General features: G+C 39.4%; 1 protein-coding gene across 7 annotated transcripts in view; it reads right to left on the reverse strand.

Annotated features, from left to right (window-relative positions):
- Positions 1 to 25,654, reverse strand: part of WNK3 (WNK lysine deficient protein kinase 3) — a 140,633-nt gene that overhangs the window by 21,492 nt on the left and 93,487 nt on the right. For 6 of the 7 annotated variants that reach the window (XM_059911851.1, XM_059911850.1, XM_059911848.1 and 3 more), the window contains 3 exons: positions 25,229 to 25,359; positions 23,997 to 24,619; positions 20,767 to 20,978 (listed from right to left, as the gene is read on the reverse strand). In XM_059911851.1, the coding sequence (XP_059767834.1) occupies positions 20,767 to 20,978; positions 23,997 to 24,619; positions 25,229 to 25,359 (966 nt within the window). Of the gene's footprint in view, positions 1 to 10,050; positions 10,135 to 20,766; positions 20,979 to 23,996; positions 24,620 to 25,228; positions 25,360 to 25,654 lie in introns of those variants that run through there. The other variant, XM_059911853.1, reaches the window with a different exon arrangement.

The following is a 25,654-nucleotide window of genomic DNA, read 5'->3' on the forward strand; positions in this document are numbered from 1 at the left end:
ATCACAGTTTCAATTCCATCACTTGTGATTGGTCTGTTCATATTTTCTGTTTCTTCCTGGTTCAGTCTTTGAAGGTTATACCTTTCTAAGAATTTCTCCATTTCTTCCAGGTTGTCCATTTTATTGGCATAGAGTTGCTTGCAGTAGTCTCTTAGGATGCTTTGTATTTCTGTGGTGTCTGTTGTAACTTCTTCTTTTTCATTTCTAATTTTATTGATTTGAGTCCTCTCCCTCTTTTTCCTGATGAGTCTGGCTAATGGTTTATCAATTTTGTTTGTCTTCTCAAAGAACCAGCTTTTAGTTTTATTGATCTTTGCTATTGTTTTCTTTGTTTCTATTTCATTTATTTCTGCTCTGATTCTTTATGATTTCTTTCCTTCTGTTAACTTTGGATTTTGTTTGTTCTTCTTTCTCTAGTTCCTTTAGGTGTAAGGTTAGATTGTTTATTTGAGAGTTTTCTTGTTTCTTGAGGTACGCTTGTATAGCTATAAACTTCCCTCTTAGAACTGCTTTTGCTGCATCCCATAGGTGTTGGATCGTCGTGTTTTCGTTGTCACTTGTCTCTAGGTATTTTTTGATTTCCTCTTTGATTTCTTCAGTGATCTCCTGGTTATTTAGTAATGTATGATTAGCCTCCATGTGTTTGTGTTTTTTACGTTTTTTCCCCTGTAATTCATTTCTAATCTCATAGTGCTGTGGTCAGAAAAGATGCTTGATATGATTTCAATGTTCTTAAATTTACTGAGGCTTGATTTGTGACCCAAGATGTGATCTATCCTGGAGAATGTTCTGTGCGCACTTGAGAAGAAAGTGTAATCTGCTGTTTTTGGATGGAATGTCCTATAAATATCTATTAAATCTATCTGGTCTATTGTGTCATTTAAAGCTTGTGTTTCCTTATTTATTTTCACTTTGGATGATCTGTCCATTGGTGTAAGTGAGGTGTTAACGTCCCCCACTATTATTGTGTTACTGTCGATTTCCTCTTTTAGAGCTGTTAGCAGATGCCTTATGTATTGAGGTGTTCCTATGCTGGGTGCATATATATTTATAATTGTTATATCTTCTTCTTGGATTGATCCCTTGATCATTATGTAGTGTCCTTCCTTGTCTCTTATAACATTTTTTTTAAAGTCTATTTTATCTGATATGAGTATTGCTACTCCAGCTTTCTTTTCATTTCCATTTGCATGGAATATCTTTTTCCATCCCCTCACTTTCAGTCTGTATGTGTCCCTAGGTCTGAAGTGGCTCCCTTGTAGACAGCATATATATGGGTCTTGTTTTTGGATCCATTCAGCAAGCCTGTGTCTTTTGGTTGGAGCACTTAATCCAGTCATGTTTAAGGTAATTATCGATATGTATGTTCCAATGACCATTTTCTTAATTGTTTTGGGTTTGTTTTTGTAGGTCCTTTTCTTCTCTTGTGTTTCCCCCTTAGAAAAGTTCCTTTAGCATTTGTTGTACAGCTGGTTTGGTGGTGCTGAATTCTCTTTGCTTTTGCTTGTCTGTAAAGCTTTTGATTTCTCCATCGAATCTGAATGAGATCCTTGCTGGGTAGAGTAATCTTGGTTGTAGGTTCTTCCCTTTCATCACTTTAAGTATATAATGCCACCCCCTTCTGGCTTGTAGAGTTTCTGCTGAGAAATCAGCTGTTAACCTTATGGGAGTTCCCTTGTATGTTATTTGTCCTTTTTCCCTTGCTGCTTTCAATAATTTTTCTTTGTCTTTGATTTTTGCCAATTTGATTCCTATGTGTCTCGGCGTGTTTCTCCTTGGGTTTATCCTGTATGGGACTCTCTGTGCTTCCTGGACTTGGGTGGCTATTTCCTTTCCCATGTTAGGGAAGGTTTCAAGTATAATCTCTTCAAATATTTTCTCTGGTCCTTTGTCTCTCTCTTCTCCTTCTGGGACCCCTATAATGCGAATGTTGTTGCGTTTAATGTTGTCCCAGAGATCTCTTAGGCTGTCTTCATTCCTTTTCATTCTTTTTTCTTTATTCTGTTCTGCAGCGGTGAATTCCACCATTCTGTCTTCCAGGTCACTTATCCATTCTTCTGCCTCAGTTATTCTGCTATTGATTCCTTCTAGTGTAGTTTTCATTTCAGTTATTGTATTGTTCATCTCTGTTTGTTTGTTCTTTAATTCTTCTAGGTCTTTGTTAAACATTTCTTGCATCTTCTCAATCTTTGCCTCCATTCTTTTTCCGAGGTCCTGGATCATCTTCACTATCATTATTCTGAATTGTTTTTCTGGAAGGTTGCCTATCTCCACTTCATTTAGTTGTTTTTCTGGGGTTTTATCTTGTTCCTTCATCTGGTACATAGCCCTCTGCCTTTTCATCTTGTCTATCTTTCTGTGAATGTCTCCCATGTATACATGTTATTAAACTTTTGTTTGATTTTCTCCTATTAATTTGTTTCATATTAATTTAATTCTTAGACCAGCCAGAGGAACCTAGAAGGACAGAGGCAAATTTCTTCCTGCCCAACACCAGTAATTAAAGATGTGTTCAAAAACAAAATTCTTCAAAATAACTGACCGGTACTCCTCAAAACTGTCAGGGTCCTCAAAAACAAGGAAATTCTGAGAAACTGTTGAAGCCAAAAGGAGCCTAGGATACATGACTGCTAAATATAATGTGGTGCCTTGGCTGTGATCCTGGGACAGGAAAAGGATATAAAGTAAAAACTAAGGAAGGGCTTCCCTGGTGGCGCAGTGGTTGAGAATCTGCCTGCTAATTCAGGGGACACGGGTTCGAGCCCTGGTCTGGGAGGATCCCACATGCCACGGAGCAACTGGGCCCGTGAGCCACAACTACTGAGCCTGCGTGTCTGGAGCCTGTTCTTCGCAACAAGGGAGGCCACGATAGTGAGAGGCCCACGCACCGCAATGAAGAGTGGCCCCCGCTTTCCGCAGCTGGAGGAAGCCCTCACACAGAGGCGAAGACCCAACACAGCCAAATAAATAAATAAATAATAATTAAAGGTGCTAATAATTAAAAAAAAAAAGAAATCACCTTCTCCCAAAAGAATTCCTTAAAAAAAAAAAACTAAGGAAATCAGAGTAAAATATGGATTTTGATTAACAATCATGTATCTAGATTGGTTTATTACCTGTGATAAATGTACCATACTAATGTATAAGATGTTATAATTGGGGAAACTGGGCGTGAGATATATGGAAACTTTCTGTACTATCTTAATAATTTTTGTGTAAGTCTAAAAATATACCCCCAAAATAAAGCTTAAGTTTTAAAAATCTTGGTAGATGCAGCCAAAGTAGTGCTCATAAGGAAAATTTATAGCATTAAATGCTTGTATTACAAAAGGAAAGGTCTCACATCAAAAATCCAAGCTTCCATTTTAAGACACCAGAAAAAGAGCAAAATAAAAACAAGGCATGTAGAAGGAAGGAAATAATAAAGGTAAGAGCAGAAATCAGTGAAATTTAAAATTGGAAAACAACAGGGGAAATCAATAAAAGTACAAATGGATCTTTGAAAAGATCAATAAAATTGATAAACATCTACAAGACTGACAAAGAAAAAAAGATGCAAATTACAGATATCAGGAATTAAAAAGGTGATAATACTACAGATATCCAAGATATTAAGAAGATAATAATGAACAACTCTAAACACAAAGATTAGCAACGTAGATGAAATGGACCCAGTTCTCAAAAACCACAAGCTACCAAAACTCACCCAACAGGAAATTTATACCCTGTGTAATCCTATAACTACTATTCAAGAATTTGAATTTGCAGTTAAAAACCTCTAAAAAAATAAATCTCTGAGCCCACATGGTTTCACTGGAAAATTCTTCTAGACATTTAAAGAAGAAATGATACTAATTCAACACAAACTTTTTCAGAAAATAGAAAAAGAGGGAGGAGAATGCCTTCAAAAAATGCAGTGAAAGGACCTAGGTGAACTTGCTCTTAAGACAATGAAAATATGGGCAAAACAACTAAAACCAACCATTTCAGAACTCTGACAATTATCCAAAGACAAAGAACAAAATAAAAATCATTAACCCAGGACAAACTACTGAGGTCTGTGACATTTTTAACTTGTCGTAATTCCCATACGCCTTTCACCCCAGCTCAGTGTTGTGGTAGCCAAAAGCCAGGAACACTGCAGTCAGTGGAGAAAACAGACCTCTTTTTGAGTGCCCTTAAAAGCACTATCCCCAGAGCACAGTCAATATTTTGTCTGAATTTGAAACAACCTGGGAAAACCTCTATTCTTAGTGTGGTGGATATTTGATTTCACTCAGAGTTCAGCTCAGCCCAGCAAGGCATGGGTATGAGGGGTGGGGGGAGGTAAGGGGCTACCTCGAGAGCATTACTGAAACGATAGGAAAGTGCTGGCAACAAATCAGATGCTTAAGGCTATGATTCCAGTTTGGGAAAATAAGATCCTGGTCTAGAATTTAAAAACAATGTTAGGACAACTAAATGACTATAGGAAATTTTGAAAACCTCTGACATATTCCTGGGAATATAAATCTCTGCCATGCCAGGAAAGACCTGAAAAGGGGGAATGGACTAGTCATTCAATTCTGGCTGGATTTGAGTTCCTGGGCAAGCAGAAAGTAAATTCAAAGGATATCTTGCAAACTGAAGCCTGAAGGTGTGCCTTCTCACAGAGATTTCCTTGACAACGACAACCAGACAAGGCATTTAATAAAATCTTCTGACCAATTATTGGTTCACTACTAAATGTACTGGCCCAGGTGTGAACCCTAGCATACCAGGCTTTAAAAAATTTTTTTAGAAATTTTTTTACCTAGCAAAGAACTCAATGGCAAGCAAAGAACTCAGGGAATACAGAATTAGTGAAGGAAAATCACTAAAAAAATAAACAGAGACCTTCAAGATGGCAGAGGAGTAAGATGTGGAGATCACCTTCCTCCCCACAAATACATCAGATATACATCTACATGTGGAACAACTCCTACAGAACACCTTCTGAACACTGGCAGAAGACCTCAGACTTCCCAAAAGGCAAGAAACTCCCCACGTACCTGGGTAGGGCAAAAGAAAAAAGAAAAAACAGAGACAAAAGAGTAGGGACAGGACCTGCACCTCTGGGAGGAAGCTGTGAAGGATGAAAAGTTTCCACACACTAGGAAGCCCCTTCACTGGCAGAGATGGTGGGGCGGGGGGGTGGGGAAGCTTCAGAGCCACGGAGGAGAGCACAGCAACAGGGGTGCAGAGGGCAAAGTGGAGAGATTGATGCACAGAGGATCAGTGCCAACCAGCACTCACCAGCCTGACAGGCTTCTCTGCTCACCCACCGGGGCGGGAGGGGGTACTGGGAGCTAAGGCTCTGGCTTCGGAGGTCAGATCTCAGGGAGAGAACTGGGGTTGGCTGCGTGAACAGCCTGAAGGGGACTAGTGCCCCACAGCTAGCCAGCACAGAGTCCGGGAAAAAGTCTGGAACTGCCTAAGAGGCAAGAGACCATTGTTTTGGGGTGCGCAAGGAGAGGGGATTCATAGCACTGCCTAAGTCAGCTCCAGAGATGGGCGCGAGCCGCGGCTATCAGCGTGGACACCAGAAATGGGCACGAGCCGCAGCTATCAGCGTGGACACCAGAGATGGGCATAAAATGCTAAGGCTGCTACTGCAGCCACCAAGAAGCCTGTGTGCAAGCACAGGTCACTATCCACACCGCCCCTCCCGGGAGCCTGTGCAGCCCGCCACTGCCAGGGTCCCGTGATCCAGGGACAACTTCCCCGGGAGAACGCACGGTGTGCCTCAGACTGCTGCAACGTCACGCCGGCCTCTGCCGCTGCAGGCTCGCCCCGCATCCATACCCCTCCCTCCCCCCAGCCGGAGTGAGCCAGAGCCCCCGAAGCAGCTGCTCCTTTAACCCCGTCCTATGTGAGCGAAGAACAGATGCCCTCAGTCGACCTACACGCAGAGGCGGGTCCAAATCCAAAGCTGAACCCCGGGAGCTGTGCGAACAAAGAAGAGAAAGGGAAATTTCTCCCAGCAGCCTCAGAAGCAGGGGATTAAAGGTCCACAAACAACTTAATGTACCTGCATCTGTTGAATATCTGAATAGACAACGAATCATCCCACATTGAGGAGGTGGACTTTGGGAGCAAGAAATATTATTTTTTCCCCTTTTCCTCTTTTTCTGAGTGTGTATCTGTATGCTTCTGTGTGAGATTTTGTTTGTATAGCTTTGCTTTCACCATTTGACCCAGGGTTCTGTCCGTCCGTTTATTTTTTTGTTTTGTTTGGTTTTTACTTAAAAAATTTTTTTCTTAATAATTATTTTTTATTTTAATAACTTTATTTTATTTTATCTTACTTTATTTTATTTTATTTTATCCTCTTTCTTTCTTTCTTTCTTTCTTTCTTTCTTTCTTTCTTTCTTTCTATATTTTCTCCCTTTTATTCTGAGCCGTGTAGATGAAAGGCTCTTGGTGCTCCAGCCAGGCATCAGGGCTGTGCCTCTGAGATGGGAGAACCAACTTCAGGACACTGGTCCACAAGAGACCTCCCAGCTCCACGTAATACCAAACAGCAAAAATCTCCCAGAGAGCTCCATCTCAACACCAAGACCCAGCTTCACTCAACGACCAGCAAGCTACAGTGCTGGACACCCTATGCCAAACAACTAGCAGGACAGGAACACAGCCCCATCCATTAGCAGAGAGGCTGCCTAAAATCATAAGAAGGCCACAGACACCCCAAAACACACCACCAGATGTGCACCTGCCCACCAGAAAGACAAGATCCAGCCTCATCCACCAGAACACAGGCACTAGTCCCCTCCACCAGAAAGCCTACACAACCCACTGAACCAACCTCAGCCACTGGGGACAGGTACCAAAAACAACAGGAACTATGAACCTGCAGCCTGAGAAAACGAGACCCCAAACACAGTAAGATAAGCAAAATGAGAAGACAGAAAAACACACAGCAGATGATGGAGCAAGGTAAAAACACATCAGACCTAACAAATGAAGAGGAAATAGGCAGTCTACCTGACAAAGAATTCAAAATAATGATAGTAAAGATGATCCAAAATCTTGGAAATAGAATAGACAAAATGCAAGAAACATTTAACAAGGACATAGAAGAACTAAAGAGGAGTGAAGCAATGATGAAAAACACAATAAATGAAATTAAAAATAATCTAGACGGGATCAATAGCAGAATAACAGAGGCAGAAGAAAGGATAAGTGACCTGGAAGCTAAAATGGTGGAAATAACTACTGCAGAGCAGGATAAAGAAAAAAGAATGAAAAGAACTGAGGACAGTCTCAGAGACCTCTGGGACAACATTAAAGGCACCAACATTCGAATTATAGGGGTCCCAGAAGAAGAAGAGAAAAAGAAAGGGACTGAGAAAATATTTGAAGAGATTATAGTTGAAAACTTCCCTAATATGGGAAAGGAAATAGTTAATCAAGTCCTGGAAGCACAGAGAGTCCCATACAGGATAAATCCAAGGAGAAACACGCCAAGACACATGTAAATCAAACTATCAAAAATTAAATATAAAGAAAACATAATAAAAGCAGCAAGGGAAAAACAAGAAATAACACACAAGGGAATCCCCATAAGGTTAACAGCTGATCTTTCAGCAGAAACTCTGCAAGCCAGAAGGGAGTGGCAGGATATACTTAAAGAGAAGAAGGAGCAAAACCTACAACCAAGATTACTCTACCCAGCAAGGATCTCATTCAGATTTGATGGAGAAATTAAAACCTTTACAGACAAGCAAAAGCTAAGAGAGTTCAGCACCACCAAACCAGCTTTACAACAAATGCTAAAGGAACTTCTCTAGGCAAGAAACACAAGAGAAGGAAAACACCTACAATAACAAACCCAAAACAATTAAGAAAATGGTCATAGGAACATACATATTGATAATTACCTTAAATGTAAATGGAATAAATGCTCCCACCAAAACACACAGTCTGGTTGAATGGATACAAAAACAAGACCCATATATGTGCTGTCTACAAGAGACCCACTTCAGACCTAGAGACACATACAGACTGAAAGTGAGGGGATGGAAAAAGATATTCCATGCAAATGGAAATCAAAAGAAAGATGAAGTACCAACACTCATATCAGACAAAATAGGCTTTAAAATAAAGACTATTACAAGAGACAAAGAAGGACACTATATAATGATCAAGGGATCGATCCAAGAAGAAGATGTAACAATTGTAAACATTTATGCACCCAACATAGGAGTACCTCAATACATAAGGCAAATACTAACAGCCATAAAAGGCAAAATCGACAGTAACACAATCATAGTAGGGGACTTTAACACCCTACTTTCACCAATGGACAGATCATCCAAAATGAAAATAAATAAGGAAACACATGCTTTATTTTTTTTCATTTTAAAAGACTTTTTATTTTGAAATAATTACAGATTCACAGGAAATTACAAAGACAGTACAGAGAAGGGTACATGTACCCTTCATGCAGTTTCCCCCAGTGTACCTCTAGTATAATTCCAAAGCCAGGAAATTGGCATTAGTACAGTTCTGTGCCGTTTTATCACATGTATAGATTCATGGAACCACCACTGCAATCAAGGTACAGAACTCTTCCAGCACCACAAAGATCATCTTTGTACTACTCCTTCCTAGTTACAGCCCACCTTCACCATCCCTAACCCCTGGCAACTGCTAATTTGTTCTCCATCTCTGTAATTTTGTTATTTTGAGAATTTTATATAAATGGAATTATGTAGTGTGTTACCTTTGAAATTACCTTTTCCCCCTCAACATAATGCTCTTGAAATCCATCCATACTGTATCAGTAGTTTGTTCCTCTGTATTTCTGAGTGGTATTTGGTGGTATCAATATACTAGAGTTTGTTTAGCCATTTACCTATTGAAAGACATTTTGGTTGTTTCCAATTTTTGGCTCCTATAAATAAAGCTGTTATAAATTTCTGTGTACAGGTTTTTGTGTGGATATACATTTTAATTTCTCTGGGATAGATGCCCCAGAATGTGATTGCTGGCTCATATGGTAGGTATATGTTTAGTTTTTTCAGGAACTGCCAAGCTGTTTTCCAGATTGGCTGTACCAGTTCAAGTGATGTGTAGAGATCTTACCTCCTTTTGCATTCCTTTACCCTCCCCTGTTTATAATTGTCTTAAATATTTCCTCTATGTATATTGAGAACCACTTTGGAACATGTTATAATATTTGCTTCAACCTCTAAACATAATTTAGAAAACTCAAGAGAAGGAAAATCTATTATTTTCATCCATATCCTTACTCTTTCTGTTCTTTCTTCCTTCCTTATGTGATTTCTTCTTTTATCATCTCCATTTTGTTTCACGAATTCCCATAGCCATTCTTTCAGGGTAGGTTTGCTAACAACATATTTTCTTGGTTTTCCTTCATTTGGGAATGTCTTTTTTTTTTAATTGGAGTATAATTAATTTACAATGTTTTGTTAGTTTCAGGTGTACAGCAAAGTGATTCAGTTATACACATATATATTTCAGATTCTTTTCCATTATAGATCATTACAAGATGTTGAATATAGTTCCCTGTGCTACACACTAGGTCCTGATGGTTTATCTATTTTATATATAGTATGCGTATCTGTTAATCCCAAACTCCTAATTTATCCCTCCCCACCCTTTTCCCCTTTGGTAACCGTAAGTTTGTTTTCAATGTCTGTGAGTCTATTTGTTTTGTAAATAATTCAAATAATTCAACTTCTAAAAACTAAAAACAAAGAAAACCTCTTGAAAGCAGCCAGAGAAAAATGACACCTCACCTACAGGGGAGAAACAAGTAGGGTGACAACAGATTGCTCATCAGAAACCATGGAAGTCAAAGCAAGGGGCATAATATTTTTCAAGTGTTAAATGAAAAAAAATTGTCAACCAGAATTCCATATCAAGGGGAAAGCAAAACATTTCCAGATGCACACTGGTCAGAATGGTCATCATCAAAAAGTCTACAAATAATAAATGCTGGAGAGGATGTGAAGAAAAGGGAACCCTCCTGCACTGTTGGTGGAAATGTAAATTGGTGCAGCCACTATAGAGAACAGTATGGAGGTTCCTTAAAAAACTAAAAGTAGAATACCATAGGATCCAGCAATTCCACTCCTGGGCATATATCTGGAAAAGATGAAAACTCTAATTCAGAAAGATACATGCACCCCAGTGTTCACAGCAGCACCACCTACAATAGCCAAGACATGGAAACAACCTAAATGCCCGTTGACAGCTGAATGGATAAAGAAGATGTGGCATATATATTTATTCAATGGACTATTACTCAGCCATAAAAAAGAATGAAGTAATGCCATTTGTAGCAACATGGACGGACCTAAAGATTATCATACTACCTGCACTAAGTCAGACAGAGAAAGACAAATATCATATTATATCACTTACATGTGGAATCTAAAAAAATGATACAAATAAACGTATTTAAAAAACAAATAGGAAACACAAGCTTTAAATGATACATTAAACAAGATGGACTTAATTGATATTTATAGGACATTCCATCCAAAAACAACAGAATACACATTTTTCTCAAGTGCTCATGGAACATTCTCCAGGATAGATCATATCTTGGGTCACAAATCAAGCCTTGGTAAATTTAAGAAAATTGAAATCGTATCAAGTATCTTTTCCGACCACAACGCTATGAGACTAGATATCAATTACAGGAAAAGATCTGTAAAAAATACAAACACATGGAGGCTACACAATACACTACTTAGTAACGAAGTGATCACTGAAGAAATCAAAGGGGAAATCAAAAAATACCTAGAAACAAATGACAATGGAGGCACGACGACCCAAAGCCTATGGGATGCAGCAAAAGCAGTTCTAAGAGGGAAGTTTATAGCAATACAAGCCCACCTCAAGAAACAGGAAACATCTCGAATAAACAACCTAACCTTGCACCTAAAGCGATTAGAGAAAGAAAAACAAAAAATCCCCAAAGCTAGCAGAAGGAAAGAAATCATAAAGATCAGATTAGAAATAAATGAAGGAAACAATAGCAAAGATCACTGAAACTAAAAGCTGGTTCTTTGAGAAGATAAACAAAATTGATAAACCATTAGCCAGACTCATCAAGAAAAAAAAGGGAGAAACTCAAATCAATAGAATTAGAAATGAAAAAGAAGAAGTAACTAATGACACTGCAGACATACAAAAGATCATGAGAGATTACTACAAGCAACTCTATGCCAATAAAATGGACAACCTGGAAGAAATGGACAGATTCTTAGAAATGCACAACTGCCGAGACTGAACCAGGAAGAAATAGAAAATATGACCAGACCAATCACAAGCACTGAAATTGAAACTGGGATTAAAAATCTTCCAACAAAAGCCCAGGACCAAATGGCTTCACAGGCGAATTCTATCAAACATTTAGAGAAGAGCTAACACCCATCCTTCTCAAACTCTTCCAAAATATTGCAGAGGGAGGAACACTCCCCAACTCATTCTACGAGGCCACCATCACCCTGATACCAAACCCAGACAAAGATGTCACAAAGAAAGAAAACTACAGGCCAATATCACTGATGAACATAGATGCAAAAGTCCTCAACAAAATACTAGCAAACAGAATCCAACAGCACATTAAAAGGATCATACACCATGATCAAGTGGGGTTTATTCCAGGAATGCAAGGATTCTTCAATATACTCAAATCAATCAACGTGGTACACCATATTAACAAATTGAAGGAGAAAAACCATATGATCATCTCAATAGATGCAGAGAAAGCTTTTGACAAAATTCAACACCCATTTATGATAAAAGCCCTGCAGAAAGTAGGCATAGAGGGAACTTTCCTCAACATAATAAAGGCCATATATGACAAACCCACAGCCAACATCGTCCTCAATGGTGAAAAACTGAAACTATTTCCACTAAGATCAGGAACAAGACAAGGTTGCCCACTCTTACCACTATTATTCAACATAGTTTTGGAAGTGTTAGCCACAGCAATCAGAGAAGAAAAAGAAATAAAAGGAATCCAAATCGGAAAAGAAGAAGTAAAGCTGTCACTGTTTGCAGATGACATGATACTCTACATAGAGATTCCTAAAGATGCTACCAGAAAACTCCTAGATCTAATCAATCAATTTGGTAAAGTATCAGGATACAAAATTGATGCACAGAAATCTCTTGCATTCCTATACACTAATGATGAAAAATCTGAAAGTGAAATTAAGAAAACACTCCCCTTTACCATTGCAACAAAAAGAATAAAATATCTAGGAATAAACCTACCTAAGGCGATCAAAGACCTGTATGCAGAAAATTACAAGACACTGATGAAAGAAATTAAAGATGATACAAATAGATGGAGAGATATGCCATGTTCTTGGACTGGAAGAATCAACATTGTGAAAGTAGCAAAAGAAGAGAAAAAATCCCAAAGGTAAAAGAAGGAAAGAAATAATATAGATTGGAGAGAGGAGAAGATGGCGGAAGTGTAAGACGTAGAGATCACCTTCCTCCCCACACATACGTCAGAAATACATCTACACGTGGAACTGCTCCTATAGAACATCCACTGAACGCTGGCAGAAGATGTCAGACCTCCCAAAAGGCAAGAAACTCCCCACGTACCTGGGTAGGGCAAAAGAAAAAAGAAAAAACAGACACAAAAGAATAGGGATGGGACCTGCACCAGTGGGAGGGAGCTGTGAAGGAGGAAAGGTTTCCACACACTAGGAAACCCCTTCGCGGGCGGAGACTGCGAGTGGCAGAGGGGGGAAGCTTCGGAGCCACGGAAGAGAGCGCAGCCACAGGGGTGTGGAGGGCAAAGCCGTGAGATTCCCACACAGAGGACCAGTGCCGACCAGCACTAACCAGCCTGAGAGGCTTGTCTGCTCACCCGCCGGGGCAGACGGGGGCTGGGAGCTGAGGCTCGGGCTTCGGTCGCATCGCAGGGAGAGGACTGGGGTTGGCAGCGTGAACACAGCCTGAAGGGGTTAGTGCACCATGGCTAGCCGGGAGGGAGTCTGGAAAAAGGTCTGGAGCTGCCGAACAGGTGAGAGACTTTTTCTTGCCTCTTTGTTTCCTGGTGCGTGAGGAGAGGGGATTCAGAGCACCGCCTAAACGAGCTTCAGAGATGGGTGCGAGCCGTGGCTATCAGCGTGGAACCCAGAGACGGGCATGAGACGCTAAGGCTGCTGCTGCCGCCACCAAGAAGCCTGTGTGCAAGCACAGGTCACTATCCACACCTCCCCTCCTGAGAGCCTGTGCGGCCTGCCACTGCCAGGGTCCCGTGATCCAGGGACAACTTCCCCGGGAGAACACACAGCGCGCCTCAGGCTGTCGCAACGTCACACCGGCCTCTGCCACCACAGGCTCACCCTGCGTTCCATACCCCTCCCTCCCCCTGGCCTGAGTGAGCCAGAGCCCCCTAATCAGCTGCTACTTTAACCCCGTCCTGTCTGAGTGAAGAACAGACGCCCTCAGGCGACCTACACGCAGAGGCAGGTCCAAATCCAATGTTGAACCCCGGGAGCTGTGCGAACACAAAAGAGAAAGGGAAATTTCTCCCAGGAGCCTCAGGAGCAGCAGATTAAATCTCCACAATCAACTGGATGTACCCTGCATCTCTGGAATACCTGAATAGACAACGAATCATCCCAAAATTGAGGCAGGGGACTTTGGAAGCAACTGTAGACTTTGGGTTTCCTTTCTGCATGTAATATGTTTCTGGTTTTACGTTTACCTTAGTTTAGTATTTAGAGTTTATTACCATTGGTAGATTTGCTTATTGATTTGGTTGCTCTCTTCCTTTTTTATTTTTTAATATATAGAAATATATACTGTTTTCCTTTTTCTCTTTTTGTGAGTATGTATGTATATACTTCTTTGATTTTGTCTGTATAACTTTGCTTTTACCATTTGTCCTAGGGTTCTGTCTGTCCTTTTTTTTTTTCTTAGCATAGCTTTTAGTGCTTGTTATCATTGGTGGAGTTGTTTAATGGTTTGGTTGCTCTTTCTTTCTTTCTTTCTTTCCTTTTTTTATGACTTTTAAATTTTTTATTTTTAATAATGTATATTTTTTGTTTTAATAACTTTATTTTATTATTTTTTCTTTCTTCCTTTTTTGTCCTCCCTTTTCCTCTGAGCTGTGTGGCTGACAGGGTCTTGGTGCTCCGGCCGGGTGTCAGGCCTGTGCCTCTGAGATGGGAGAGCGGAGTTCAGGACATTGGTCCACCAAAGACCTCCCGGCTCCACGTAATATCAAACGGCGAAAGCTCTCCCAGAGATCTCCATCCCAATGCTAAGACCCAGCTCCACTCAATGACCAGCAAGCTACAGTGCTGGACACCCTATGCCAAACAACTAGCAAGATAGGAACACAACCCCGCCTATTAGCAGAGAGGCTGCCTAAAATCATAAGAAGGCCACAGACACCCCAAAACACACCACCAGACGTGGACCTGCCCACCAGAAAGACAAGATCCAGCCTCATCCACCAGAACACAGGCACTAATCCCCTCCACCAGGAAGCCTACACAACCCGCTGAACCAACCTTAGCCAATGGGGACAGACACCAAAAACAACAGGAACTATGAACCTGCAGCCTGTGAAAAGGAGACCACAAACACAGTAAATTAAGCAAAATGAGAAGACAGAGAAACACACAGGAAATGAAGGACCAAGGTAAAAATATTAAATGGAAAAAAATACTAAAAGCAGCAAGGGAAAAAAAACAAATAACACACAAGGGAATCCCCATAATGTTAACAGCTGATCTTTCAGCAGAAACTCTGCAAGCCACAAGACAGTGGCAGGACATATTTAAAGTGATGAAAGGGAAAAACCTACAACCAAGATTACTCTACCCAGCAAGTATCTCATTCAGATTCGATGGAGAAAATAAAGCCTTTACAGACAAGCAAAATATAAGAGAATTCAGCACCAGCAAACCAGTTTTACAACAAATGCTAAAGGAAATTCTCTAGGCAGGAAACACAAGAGAAGGAAAAGACCTACAATAACAAACCCCAAAAAATTAAGAAAATGGTCATAGGAACATACATATCGATAATTACCTTAAATGTAAATGGATTAAATGCTCCAACCAAAAGACACAGACTGGCTGAATGGATACAAAAATAAGACCCGTATATATGCTGCCTACAAGAAACCCACTTCAGACCTAGGGACACATACAGACTGAAAGTGAGGGGATGGAAAAAGATATTCCATGCACATGGAAATCAAAGGAATGCTGGAGTAGCAATTCTCATATCAGACAAAATAGACTTTAAAATAAAGACTATTACAAGAGACACAGAATGACACTACATAATGATCAAAGCATCAATCCAAGAAGAAGATATAACACTTGTACATATTTATGCACCCAATATAGGAGCACATCAATACATAAGGCAAATGCTAACAGCCATAAAAGGGGAAATCAACAGTAACAAATTCACAGCAGGGGACTTTAACACCCCACTGTCACCAATGGACAGATCATCCAAAATGAAAATAAATAAGGAAACACAAGCTTTAAATGATACATTAAACAAGATGGACTTAATTGATGTTTATAGGACATTCCACCCAAAAACAACAGAATACACTTTCTTCTCAAGTGCTCATGGAACATTCTCCAGGATAGATCATATCTTGGGTCACAAATCAAGCCTTGGTAAATTTAAGATTGAAATCATATCAAGTATCATTTCCGACCACAACACTATGAGACTAGATATCAATTACAGGAAAAAATCTGTAAAAAATACAAACACATGGATGCTAAACAATACACTACGTAATAACCAAGAGATCACTGAAGAAATCAAGGACGAAATCAAAAGATACCTAGAAACAAGTGACAATGCAAATAAGAGGACCTAAAACCTATGGGATGCAGCAAAAGCAGTTCTAAGATGGAAGTTTATAGCAATACAATCCTACCTCAAGAAACATCTCAAATAAGCAACTTAACCTTATACCTAAAGCAATCAGACAAAGGAGAACAAGAAACCCCCAAAGTTAGCAGAAGGAAAGATATCATAAAGATCAGATCAGAAAGAAATGAAAAAGAAATGAAGGAAACAATAGCAAAGATCAATAAAACTAAAAGCTGGTTCTTTGAGAAGATAAACAAAATTGATAAACCATTAGCCAGACTCATCAAGAAAAAAAGGGAGAAGACTCAAATCAATAGAATTAGAAATGAAAAAGGAGAAGTAACAACTGACACTGCAGACATACAAAGAATCATGAGAGATTACTACAAGCATCTATATGCCAATAAGTGGACAACTTGGAAGAAATGGACAAACTCTTAGAAAAGCACAATCTTCCGAGACTGAACCAGAAAGAAACAGAGAATATAAACAGACCAATCACAAGCACTGAAACTGAGACTGTGATTAAAAGATCTTCCAACAAACAAAAGCCCAGGAGGACCAGATGGCTTCACAGGAGAATTCTGTCAAACATTTAGAGAAGAGCAAACACCTGTCCTTCTCAAACTCTTCCAAAATATTGCAGAGGGAGGAACACTCCCAAACTCATTCTACGAGGCCACCATCACCCTGATACGAAAATCAGACAGAGGTGTCACAAAGAAAGAAAACTACAGGCCAATATCACTGATGAACATAGATGCAAAAATCCTCAACAAAATACTAGCAAACAGATTCCAGCAGCACATTAAAAGGATCATACACCATGATCAAGTGGGGTTTATCCCAGGAATGCAAGGATTCTTCAATATACGCATATCAATCAATGTGATACACCATATTAACAAACTGAAGAATAAAAACCATATGATCATCTTAATAGATGGAGAAAAAGCTTTTGACAAAATGGAACACCCATTTATGATACAAGCTCTCCAGAAAGTAGGGATAGAGGGAACTTACCTCAACATAATAAAGGCCATATATGACAAACCTACAGCTAACATCGTTCTCAATGGTGAAAAACTGAAACCATTTCCAGTAAGATCAGGAACAAGACAAGGTTGCCCACTCTCACCATTATTATTCAACATAATTTTGGAAGTTTTAGCCACAGCAGTCAGAGAAGAAAAAGAAATAAAAGGAATCCAAATTGGAAAAGAAGTAAAATTGTTACTGATTGCAGGTGACATGATACCATACAAAGAGAATGCTAAAGATGCTACCAGAAAACTACTAGAGCTAATCAATGAATTTGATAAAGTGGCAGGATGCAAAATTAATGCACAGAAATCTCTTCCATTCCTATACACTAATGATGAAGAATCTGAAAGAGAAATTAAGGAAACACTCCCATTTACCATTGCAACAAAAGAATAAAATACCTAGGAATCAACCAACCTAAGGAGACAAAAGACCTGTATGCAGAAAACTATAAGACACTGATGAAAGAAATTAAAGATGATACAAATAGATGGAGAGATATACCATCTTCTTGGATTGGAAGAATCAATACTGTGAAAATGACTATACTACCCAAAGCAATCTACAGATTCAATGCAATCCCTAACAAACTACCAATGGCATTTTTCACAGAACTAGAACAAAAAATTTCAAAATTTTTGTGGAAACATAAAAGACCCCGAATAGCCAAAGCAATCTTGAGAAAGAAAAACGGAGCTGGAGGAATCAGGCTCCCTGACTTTAGATTATAATACAAAGCTACAGTAATCAAGACAGTATGGTACTGGCACAAAAACAGAAATATAGATCAACGGAACACGATAGAGAGCCCAGAGGTAAACCCATGCACATATGGTCACCTTATCTTTGATAAAGGAGGCAAGCATATACAGTGGAGAAAAGACAGCCTCTTCAATAAGTGGTGCTGGGAAAACTGGACAGCTACATGTAAAAGAATGAAATTAGAACACTCCCTAACACCATACACAAAAATAAACTCAAAATGGATTAAAGACCTAAATGTAAGGCCAGACACCATCAAACTCTTAGAGGAAAACATAGGCAGAACACTGTATGACATAAATCACAGCAAGATCCTTTTTGACTCACCTGCTAGAGAAATGGAAATAAAAACAAAAATAAACAAATGGGACCAAATGAAACTTAAAAGCTTTTGCACAGCAAAGGAAACCATAACAAGACGAAAAGACAACCCTCAGAATGGGAGAAAATATTTGCAAATGAAGCAACTGACAAAGGATTCATCTCCAAGATTTACAAGCAGCTCATGCAGCTCAATAACAAAAAAACAAACAACTCAATCCAAAAATGGGCAGAAGACCTAAATAGACATTTCTCCAAAGAAGATATACAGATTGCCAACAGACACATGAAAGAATGCTCAACATCATTAATCATTAGAGAAATGCAAATCAAAACTACAATGAGATATCATCTCACACCGCTCAGAATGGCCATCATCAAAAAATCTAGAAACAATAAATGCTGGAGAGGGTGTGGAGAAAAGGGAACACTCTTGCACTGTTGGTGGGAATGTAAATTGATACAGCCACTATGGAGAACAGTATGGAGGTTCCTTAAAAAACTAAAAATAGAACTACCATACGACCCAGCAATCCCACTACAATCTCTGAGAAAACCATAATTCAAAAAGAGTCATGTACCAAAATGTTCATTGCCGCTGTATTTACAATAGCCAGGACATGGAAGCAACCTAAGTGTCCATCGACAGATGAATGGATAAAGAAGATGTGGCACATATATACAATGGATTATTACTCAGCCATAAAAGGGAACGAAACTGAGTTATTTGTAGTGAGGTGGATGGACCTCGAGACTGTTATACAGAGTGAAGTAAGTCAGAAAGAGAAAAACCAATACCGTATGCTAACACATATATATGGAATCTAAAAAAAAAAAAGAAAAAAAAATGATCAGAAGAACCTAGGGGCAAGACAGGAGTAAAGATGCAGACCTACTAGAGAATGGACTTGAGGATATGGGGAGGGGGAAGGGTAAGCTGTGACAAAGTGAGAGTGGCATGGACATATATACACTACCAAACGCAAAATAGATAGCTAGTGGGAAGCAGCCGCATAGCACAGGGAGATCAGCTCAGTGGTTTGTGACCACCTAGAGGGGTGGGATAGGGAAGGTGGGAGGGAGGGAGACGCAAGAGGGAAGAGAGATGGGAACATATGTATATGTATAACTGATTCACTTTGTTATAATGCAGAAACTAACACACCATTGTAAAGCAATTATACTCCAATAAAGATGTTAAAAAAGAAAAAAAAGCAAGCTGTGGTACATCCATAGCATGGAATATTACTCAGCAACAAAAAGGAACAAGCTATCATAACACAAAATAACTTAAATAATCGCAAAGACAATGTTATGGGTCAAAAAAGCCAATCTCAAAAGGCATGTTTTTACCATGAGATCTTATGGTTGATTTGAAAGAAGCAGTGTGGTGTAAGTGCCTGACAATTAGCTTTTTTGATTGTAATAAGAAAGTGCCTGACATTAAGCTTTTGATTGCTGAAGTATACATTTCAAAGAAATCCATCTCAAATAAACACATTGCCAGCTATACAACTATATAAAGAGCCAGGCCACCCCACCCATGAAGTTTCCCTTTTAGAAAGCCCTGGTTGACCTAGATAACTGATCATTTGAGTGATCCTGCTTTTCCCTCCCTGTGCTTTAATTCCCGATCTCACTCTCAATAAACAGTGAACCTGCGAAACCCTAGGTACCCCACCCTCAACCAGTATAAAGGAAGAACCCTAGATCTGCTAGTGTGTGCTCCTGCTCTCTAGTATGTACTCCTGTTTCCCACCTCCTGACCAAACCTCTTGCTATGTGGCCTGCACGATGTGTACCCCCCAGGACCCGTGAAGAGTAAACCTTGTGTTTTCAAACTTCCCCAGCCTTTTCCAGCTTCTATGGGTTGCCTGCATTCCTTGGTTTGTGGCCCTTTTCCTCCATTTTCAAAGCCAGCAATGCTGCCTCTCTCTGACACTGCTTCCTTCCTCATATCTTTTCTCTGATCCTTTCTTCTGCCTCTCTCTTCTACTTTAGAGGACCCTTGTGATTACACGGGGCCCACTCAGATAATCCAGGATATCTCTCTATGTTAAAATGTTGATTAGCCTCTTAAATTCTATCTACAACCTCAATTACCCTTTGGCATATAGCTGAACATAGTCACAGGTTGCAGGGATTTGCACATGGATGTCTTTGGGGGGGACCATTATTCTGCCTACCACAAATTCTGTTGAGATCTCACATATACCCTTACAGTTCACCCTCAACCCCACCTTGACTATGCACAAGTAACCAAGTAAGTCTGACCTGATTAACAACTTCTTTATTAAGTTGAGACTGATCCTCTCTTTTTACAAATTCAGAGACGTACAGTTTTTCTATTAGTCTCGTAATAAATAAAGATCTCTTACATCAGATAGATCATGACTTTCCTTTTAAGATTATCTTTGTTAAGCAATAAACTCCTCAACAAACTCCAAATGCTGGACCAGCGGTTCCCATTGACTACCAACATTTCAAAAGCTTATTTTGGGGATTGAAACTGGGTTTCCAGGTATTTGTTTTCCAAATGAAAACATAACACTCATCTGCTCTCCAAAATCTATCACCTATCCTCATCATTATTTCATAAAAGAACATTCAGCACCAACAAAGTGGAAGAGAACCTCAGAATAATGTATACTTCTTTAAATCACCTTAGCTTAATAAAAAATAAGTTAATTATTTTTATTTTTCTAATTTTGCTGATCTTTGACCAGTTTTTTTTAATCACTTTTAAGATTGATTTACCTGTTGCAACTGTGCCACTGTCCACATGTGTCAAGGACTGGGGACGGCTTCGAAGTTTGCTTTTGAAAGATCTTGGTCTACGTGGTGATGCAGGTGGTACAGGAATCTCTGATGATTGGACTTTGCTGTCTTTAATTGCCCGAAGGCGTTCATAGAGCTCCTGTAGCTCCTTATTCTGCTGGGTTTGAAGATTTACCACCTCCTGAATGTGTCTGAAGGAAAATCATGCAGAAAGCATTTTAATGGCACAGGCACCATAGAGATGAGCCAAGGAACTCTACCAGTACAAGTAAAGTTTAACAAGGAATTTAGATTAAGAATGTGGAAATACAGAATATTTTCACAATTTTAAGATTTTCAATGCCTTCCTAAGTGTGACATTAAACTAATCAGACATAAAGAAAAAGCTCAATAAATTGACAAGAACAAATTTCTAAAACTTCAATACAGTAAAAGATAATTTAAAAAATGAAAGTCTCATAGTACTGATAATATTAACCTTTTCTTTATTATATGTTGCAAGTATAAACAGGAAAAAAATTTGTAACATATAGTAAAAGGTTAATATTCAGAATATATAAATAGCTCCTAAAAATCAATAAGAAAAAAAGAAACAGGGCTTCCCTGGTGGCGCAGTGGTTGAGAATCTGCCTGCCAATGCAGGGGACACGGGTTCGAGCCCCGGTCTGGGAAGATCCCACATGCCACGGAGTGGCTAGGCCCGTGAGCCACAATTACTGAGCCTGCGCGTCTGGAGCCTGTGCTCCACAACAAGAGAGGCCGTGATAGTGAGAGGCCCGCGCACCGTGATGAAGAGTGGCCCCCACTTGCCGCAACTAGAGAAAGCCCTCGCACAGAAACGAAGACCCAACACAGCCTAAAATAAATTAATTAATTAATATTAAAAAAATGGAGTATCATTAATAATAACTAAGTATTAAATGCTAAAAAAACAAGAAACAACTTTATAGAAAAAGGGGGAAAGAATATGAAAAGGTGACTCCAAAGAAGAGGAAATACAAGTAGCCAATAAATATGAGATGATGCACATCCTTAGTATTAATTAGAACACAAATTTTTTAAACATCTTTATTGCAGTATAATTGCTTTACAATGGTATGTTAGTTTCTGCTGTATAACAAAGTGAATCAGCTATACATATACATGCATCCCCATATCTCCTCCCTCTTGGGTCTCCCTCCCACCCTCCCTATCCCACCCCTCTAGGTGGTTACAAAGCACCGAGCTGATCTCCTTGTGCTATGCAGCTGCTTCCCATTAGCTATCTATTTTACATTTGGTAGTGTATATATGTCAGTGCTACTCTCTCACTTCATCCCAGCTTACCCCTCCCCCTCCCCGTGTCCTCAAGTCCATTCTCTACGTCTGCGTCTTTATTCCTGTCCTGCCCCTAGGTTCTTCAGAACCATTTTTTTTTCTTTTAGATTCCATATATATGTGTTAGCATACATAGAACACAGATTTTAAAACTATTTTTTATTCATCTGATTGGAATAAAATGAAAAGAATCAATAATATCCAGTCTAATCTTGTTAAGGAGTGGGAAAACAGGCACTTTCATATATTTCTGTTTGGTGTGTAAAATGGTATATTTACATTGGATGACAATTTTAAATGTACGAACCTTTTAAGCCAGCAATTCCACTTTTAGGTATCTATCCTACAAAAATACTAACATAAGTATGTAAAAATATAAGGATGTTGACTTCAACATTTTTTACATAAGCAAAATATGGGATAAAACTGAAATGCCCATTAAGGAGAGAGTAAATCAACTTTAAATGGCTATATGCTATTCCAATGTATGGAATAAAGATTATTTGTGCAAACATGAATATGAAGAGGAGACAATGTTAAGTCAAAAAATTGTAGAGTAACATATATTATGATCCCACTTTTATTAAACTCAAAAACTATATATTTGTAAATGCAAGAAAAATGACAGGCAAGATATATACCAAATAGTTCATTGTGGTCGCCTCTGAGAAATGAGATTAGGGCATGAGAAACAGGAGATTGGTTTGTGTGCATTTTTACTGTTGTGATATTACGTTTTATAATAAAAAAGATATATTTGGTCTTTGTCCCTGTTCTTGGCACACAGCTCCTAAAACCCTTGTAACTTCCTAAGTGACAAGAGCAATGGGAGAATCTTTTGTTATAATATTTGGTCTTTTGTCCTCAAATAGCTCCAGTTCCTGAAATAGTTCCAGAGTGATAAAGGTAAAAGGAGTGTCTCATTATTCAAAACAAGCCCCTCTGATCACGAAGTGACTTTTGGATAGCCCCTAAGGATGGGTACCTCTAAGGAGGGGAACAAGGATGGAAGTTGAATTAATCACCAATGGCCAACGATTTAATCAATCATGCCTATGTAATGAAGCTTCCATAAAAATCCGTGAACTACAGGGGTTCTAAGAGCTTCTAGGTCGGTGAAGACATGGAGGTGCTGGGAGAGTGGCACTTCTGGGAGGCCATGAAGTTCCATGCCCCTTCCCCTATACCTTGCCATCTGGCTGTTCTTGAGTTGTATCCTTTTATAATAAACCAATAATCTAGTAAGGAAACTGTTTTCCTGAGCTCTGTAAGCCACTCTAGCAAGGTAATCAAAGCTGAGGAGGGGTTTGTGGGAACCTCTGATTTACAACAGGTTGGTAAGAAGCATAGGTAACACTACCTGGACTCGTGATGGGCATCTGAAAGGGGGCAGTCTTGTGGGACTGAGCCCTTAGCCTGTGGGATCTGATGCTATCTTTGTAGTTTTCAACCATAAATTTTCTTCCATCATTAAAATGTCACCAATCCAAAATTAGTTACCAATCAAATACTTAGTTCTATGAAACCCAAGGCAGGGGCTTCCCTGGTGGCGCAGTGGTTGAGAGTCCGCCTGCCAATGCAGGGGACACGGGTTCGAGCCCTGGTCTGGGAGGATCCCACATGCCGTGGAGCGACTGGGCCCGTGAGCCACAACTACTGAGCCTGCGTGTCTGGAGCCTGTGCTCCGCAACGAGAGAGGCCGCGATAGTGAGAGGCCCGCGCACCGCGATGAAGAGTAGCCCCCACTTGCCACAACTGGAGAAAGCCCTCGCACAGAAGCGAAGACCCAACACAGCCAAAAATAAATAAATTAATTAATTAATTAAAAAAAATGTACTTAAAAAAAAAACCCAAGGCAATCAAATTTGTGACAAAAGAGAAGCAGTCCTTACTTTTCTCGTAATCTTTGAAGCTCCACCTTTAAGTCCTCATCCTCTACTTCTGACTCATCATCACTGCTCATTGGGGAAGACGGTGAATAGAAGAGTGAGCTCTGTGTTTGAACGTAGGCTTTTTCTTCACGGGGTGGTAAGCACTTTTCTCTCTCTGGACCAGTCTTTGCCACTGATTTCCCTCTGCCACAAAGAGTGGCTGAAAATTCACTATCAGAGGTAGGCTGTATCCCAGAAGTAAGTATCTCTCTCTCTTTAAGCAACAGTTCAGATCCAGACTGCAAGCTACTTCCTGTGGCTGAATTTTCTTCCAATTCCTTTTCTGGAGTCATCAAAGATACATCAGTCTCACAAGCTGTACTGAAAGATGAGAAGTTGTCAGCTTGTTTGGGAATTCTTTTATCTTCTTTGAAGGTTTCCTGAAGAGCTTGTAACTTCTGAGAAGAAAGTGAAGTTTGTGGATTGTGTGTGGCAGGTTCCATTTCTACCAATTGAGACTTTGCTGTTTCAGTAAAGGCTAAAGCTTCTTCACTAGGCTGGCTCGTCATTTTATTGAATGCTGGTATGTGTTCTATTCCAAAAGATGTCACTTTCACTGACTGCTGCTGAGGAACTGTAATCACCTGAAATACAAAAAGGCAAAGGTGGCTGGCTCTGCCTAACCAAAGAGTAAACCCACAAAGAAATTCAATATCAATATATGGCACAGACAACTGGATGGTCTTCTGTAATGTACAAACACTGATAATACCAAAACTAAAAAATCCCATCTATACTTGTCATATTCAAAGCTTTGCAATTGGGCCCTTTGCAAAGAGAATTGGCTTCATATTGCTCAAATAAAATTCTGCAATTAAAAAACATTCCATACGTACACCTAAAACTAACACAATATTGTAAATCATCTATACTTCAATTTAAAATAAAATGAAAACAAATTCAATTGCCAAGGTTCTAAAGGACGTGAAATTAGATTTATAAAAAAGATGACCCAACCACCCACCAAAAACTGATGACCCATTTCTGTGCTCCCTTTCAGCTACTAAAATCCTCATTTCTTTAGACTCGCCTTTAGTGGATGGCTACAGAAGGTGACAGGATGCATATAAGGGGAAAAATTAAATACGATAATGATCTACATTTAAAATAATTACCATCTACAGACCTAGATCTTCAATGCTGTTACCTTTTATAATGCCTTTGTAGATAATGATTTAACCAAAGACACAAACCTGGAACCGACCCCGCTGAAATGATCCACTCATTGCTTTACATCTACTCAAAGCCCTAGCATCAGCTGTGGACTCTCCTGTCAGAGGAATGGGGTCAGGAGCAACTGCTGATCTCGTATCTTCTGTATCCACTGCAAGTTTCGCCAAATTGTAAGCAGAAAGGAGAAAATTGCTTGTTAAGACTACATTTGTTTACATTACCCAAAATGAAGAAAAGTAGAAAAAGCTTAACTCCTGCTAGACAATTAAAAAAGTGTTAATGTAATAAGCAACACTGTAGAAGTCCCTAATTCTGAATCAGACATTGCAAGATTTATCCCGAGACTTAGTATCTATATGAAATGAATACTTTAAAACCAAATTAGTTACAAAAGGAAAAATAAAATGGCAATGACATTAATGGGACGTGTCACATACATGGGCTAC

This window comes from Balaenoptera ricei, chromosome X (genome assembly GCF_028023285.1).
Source record: "Balaenoptera ricei isolate mBalRic1 chromosome X, mBalRic1.hap2, whole genome shotgun sequence".
NCBI classification, from domain to species: Eukaryota; Metazoa; Chordata; class Mammalia; order Artiodactyla; family Balaenopteridae; genus Balaenoptera; species Balaenoptera ricei.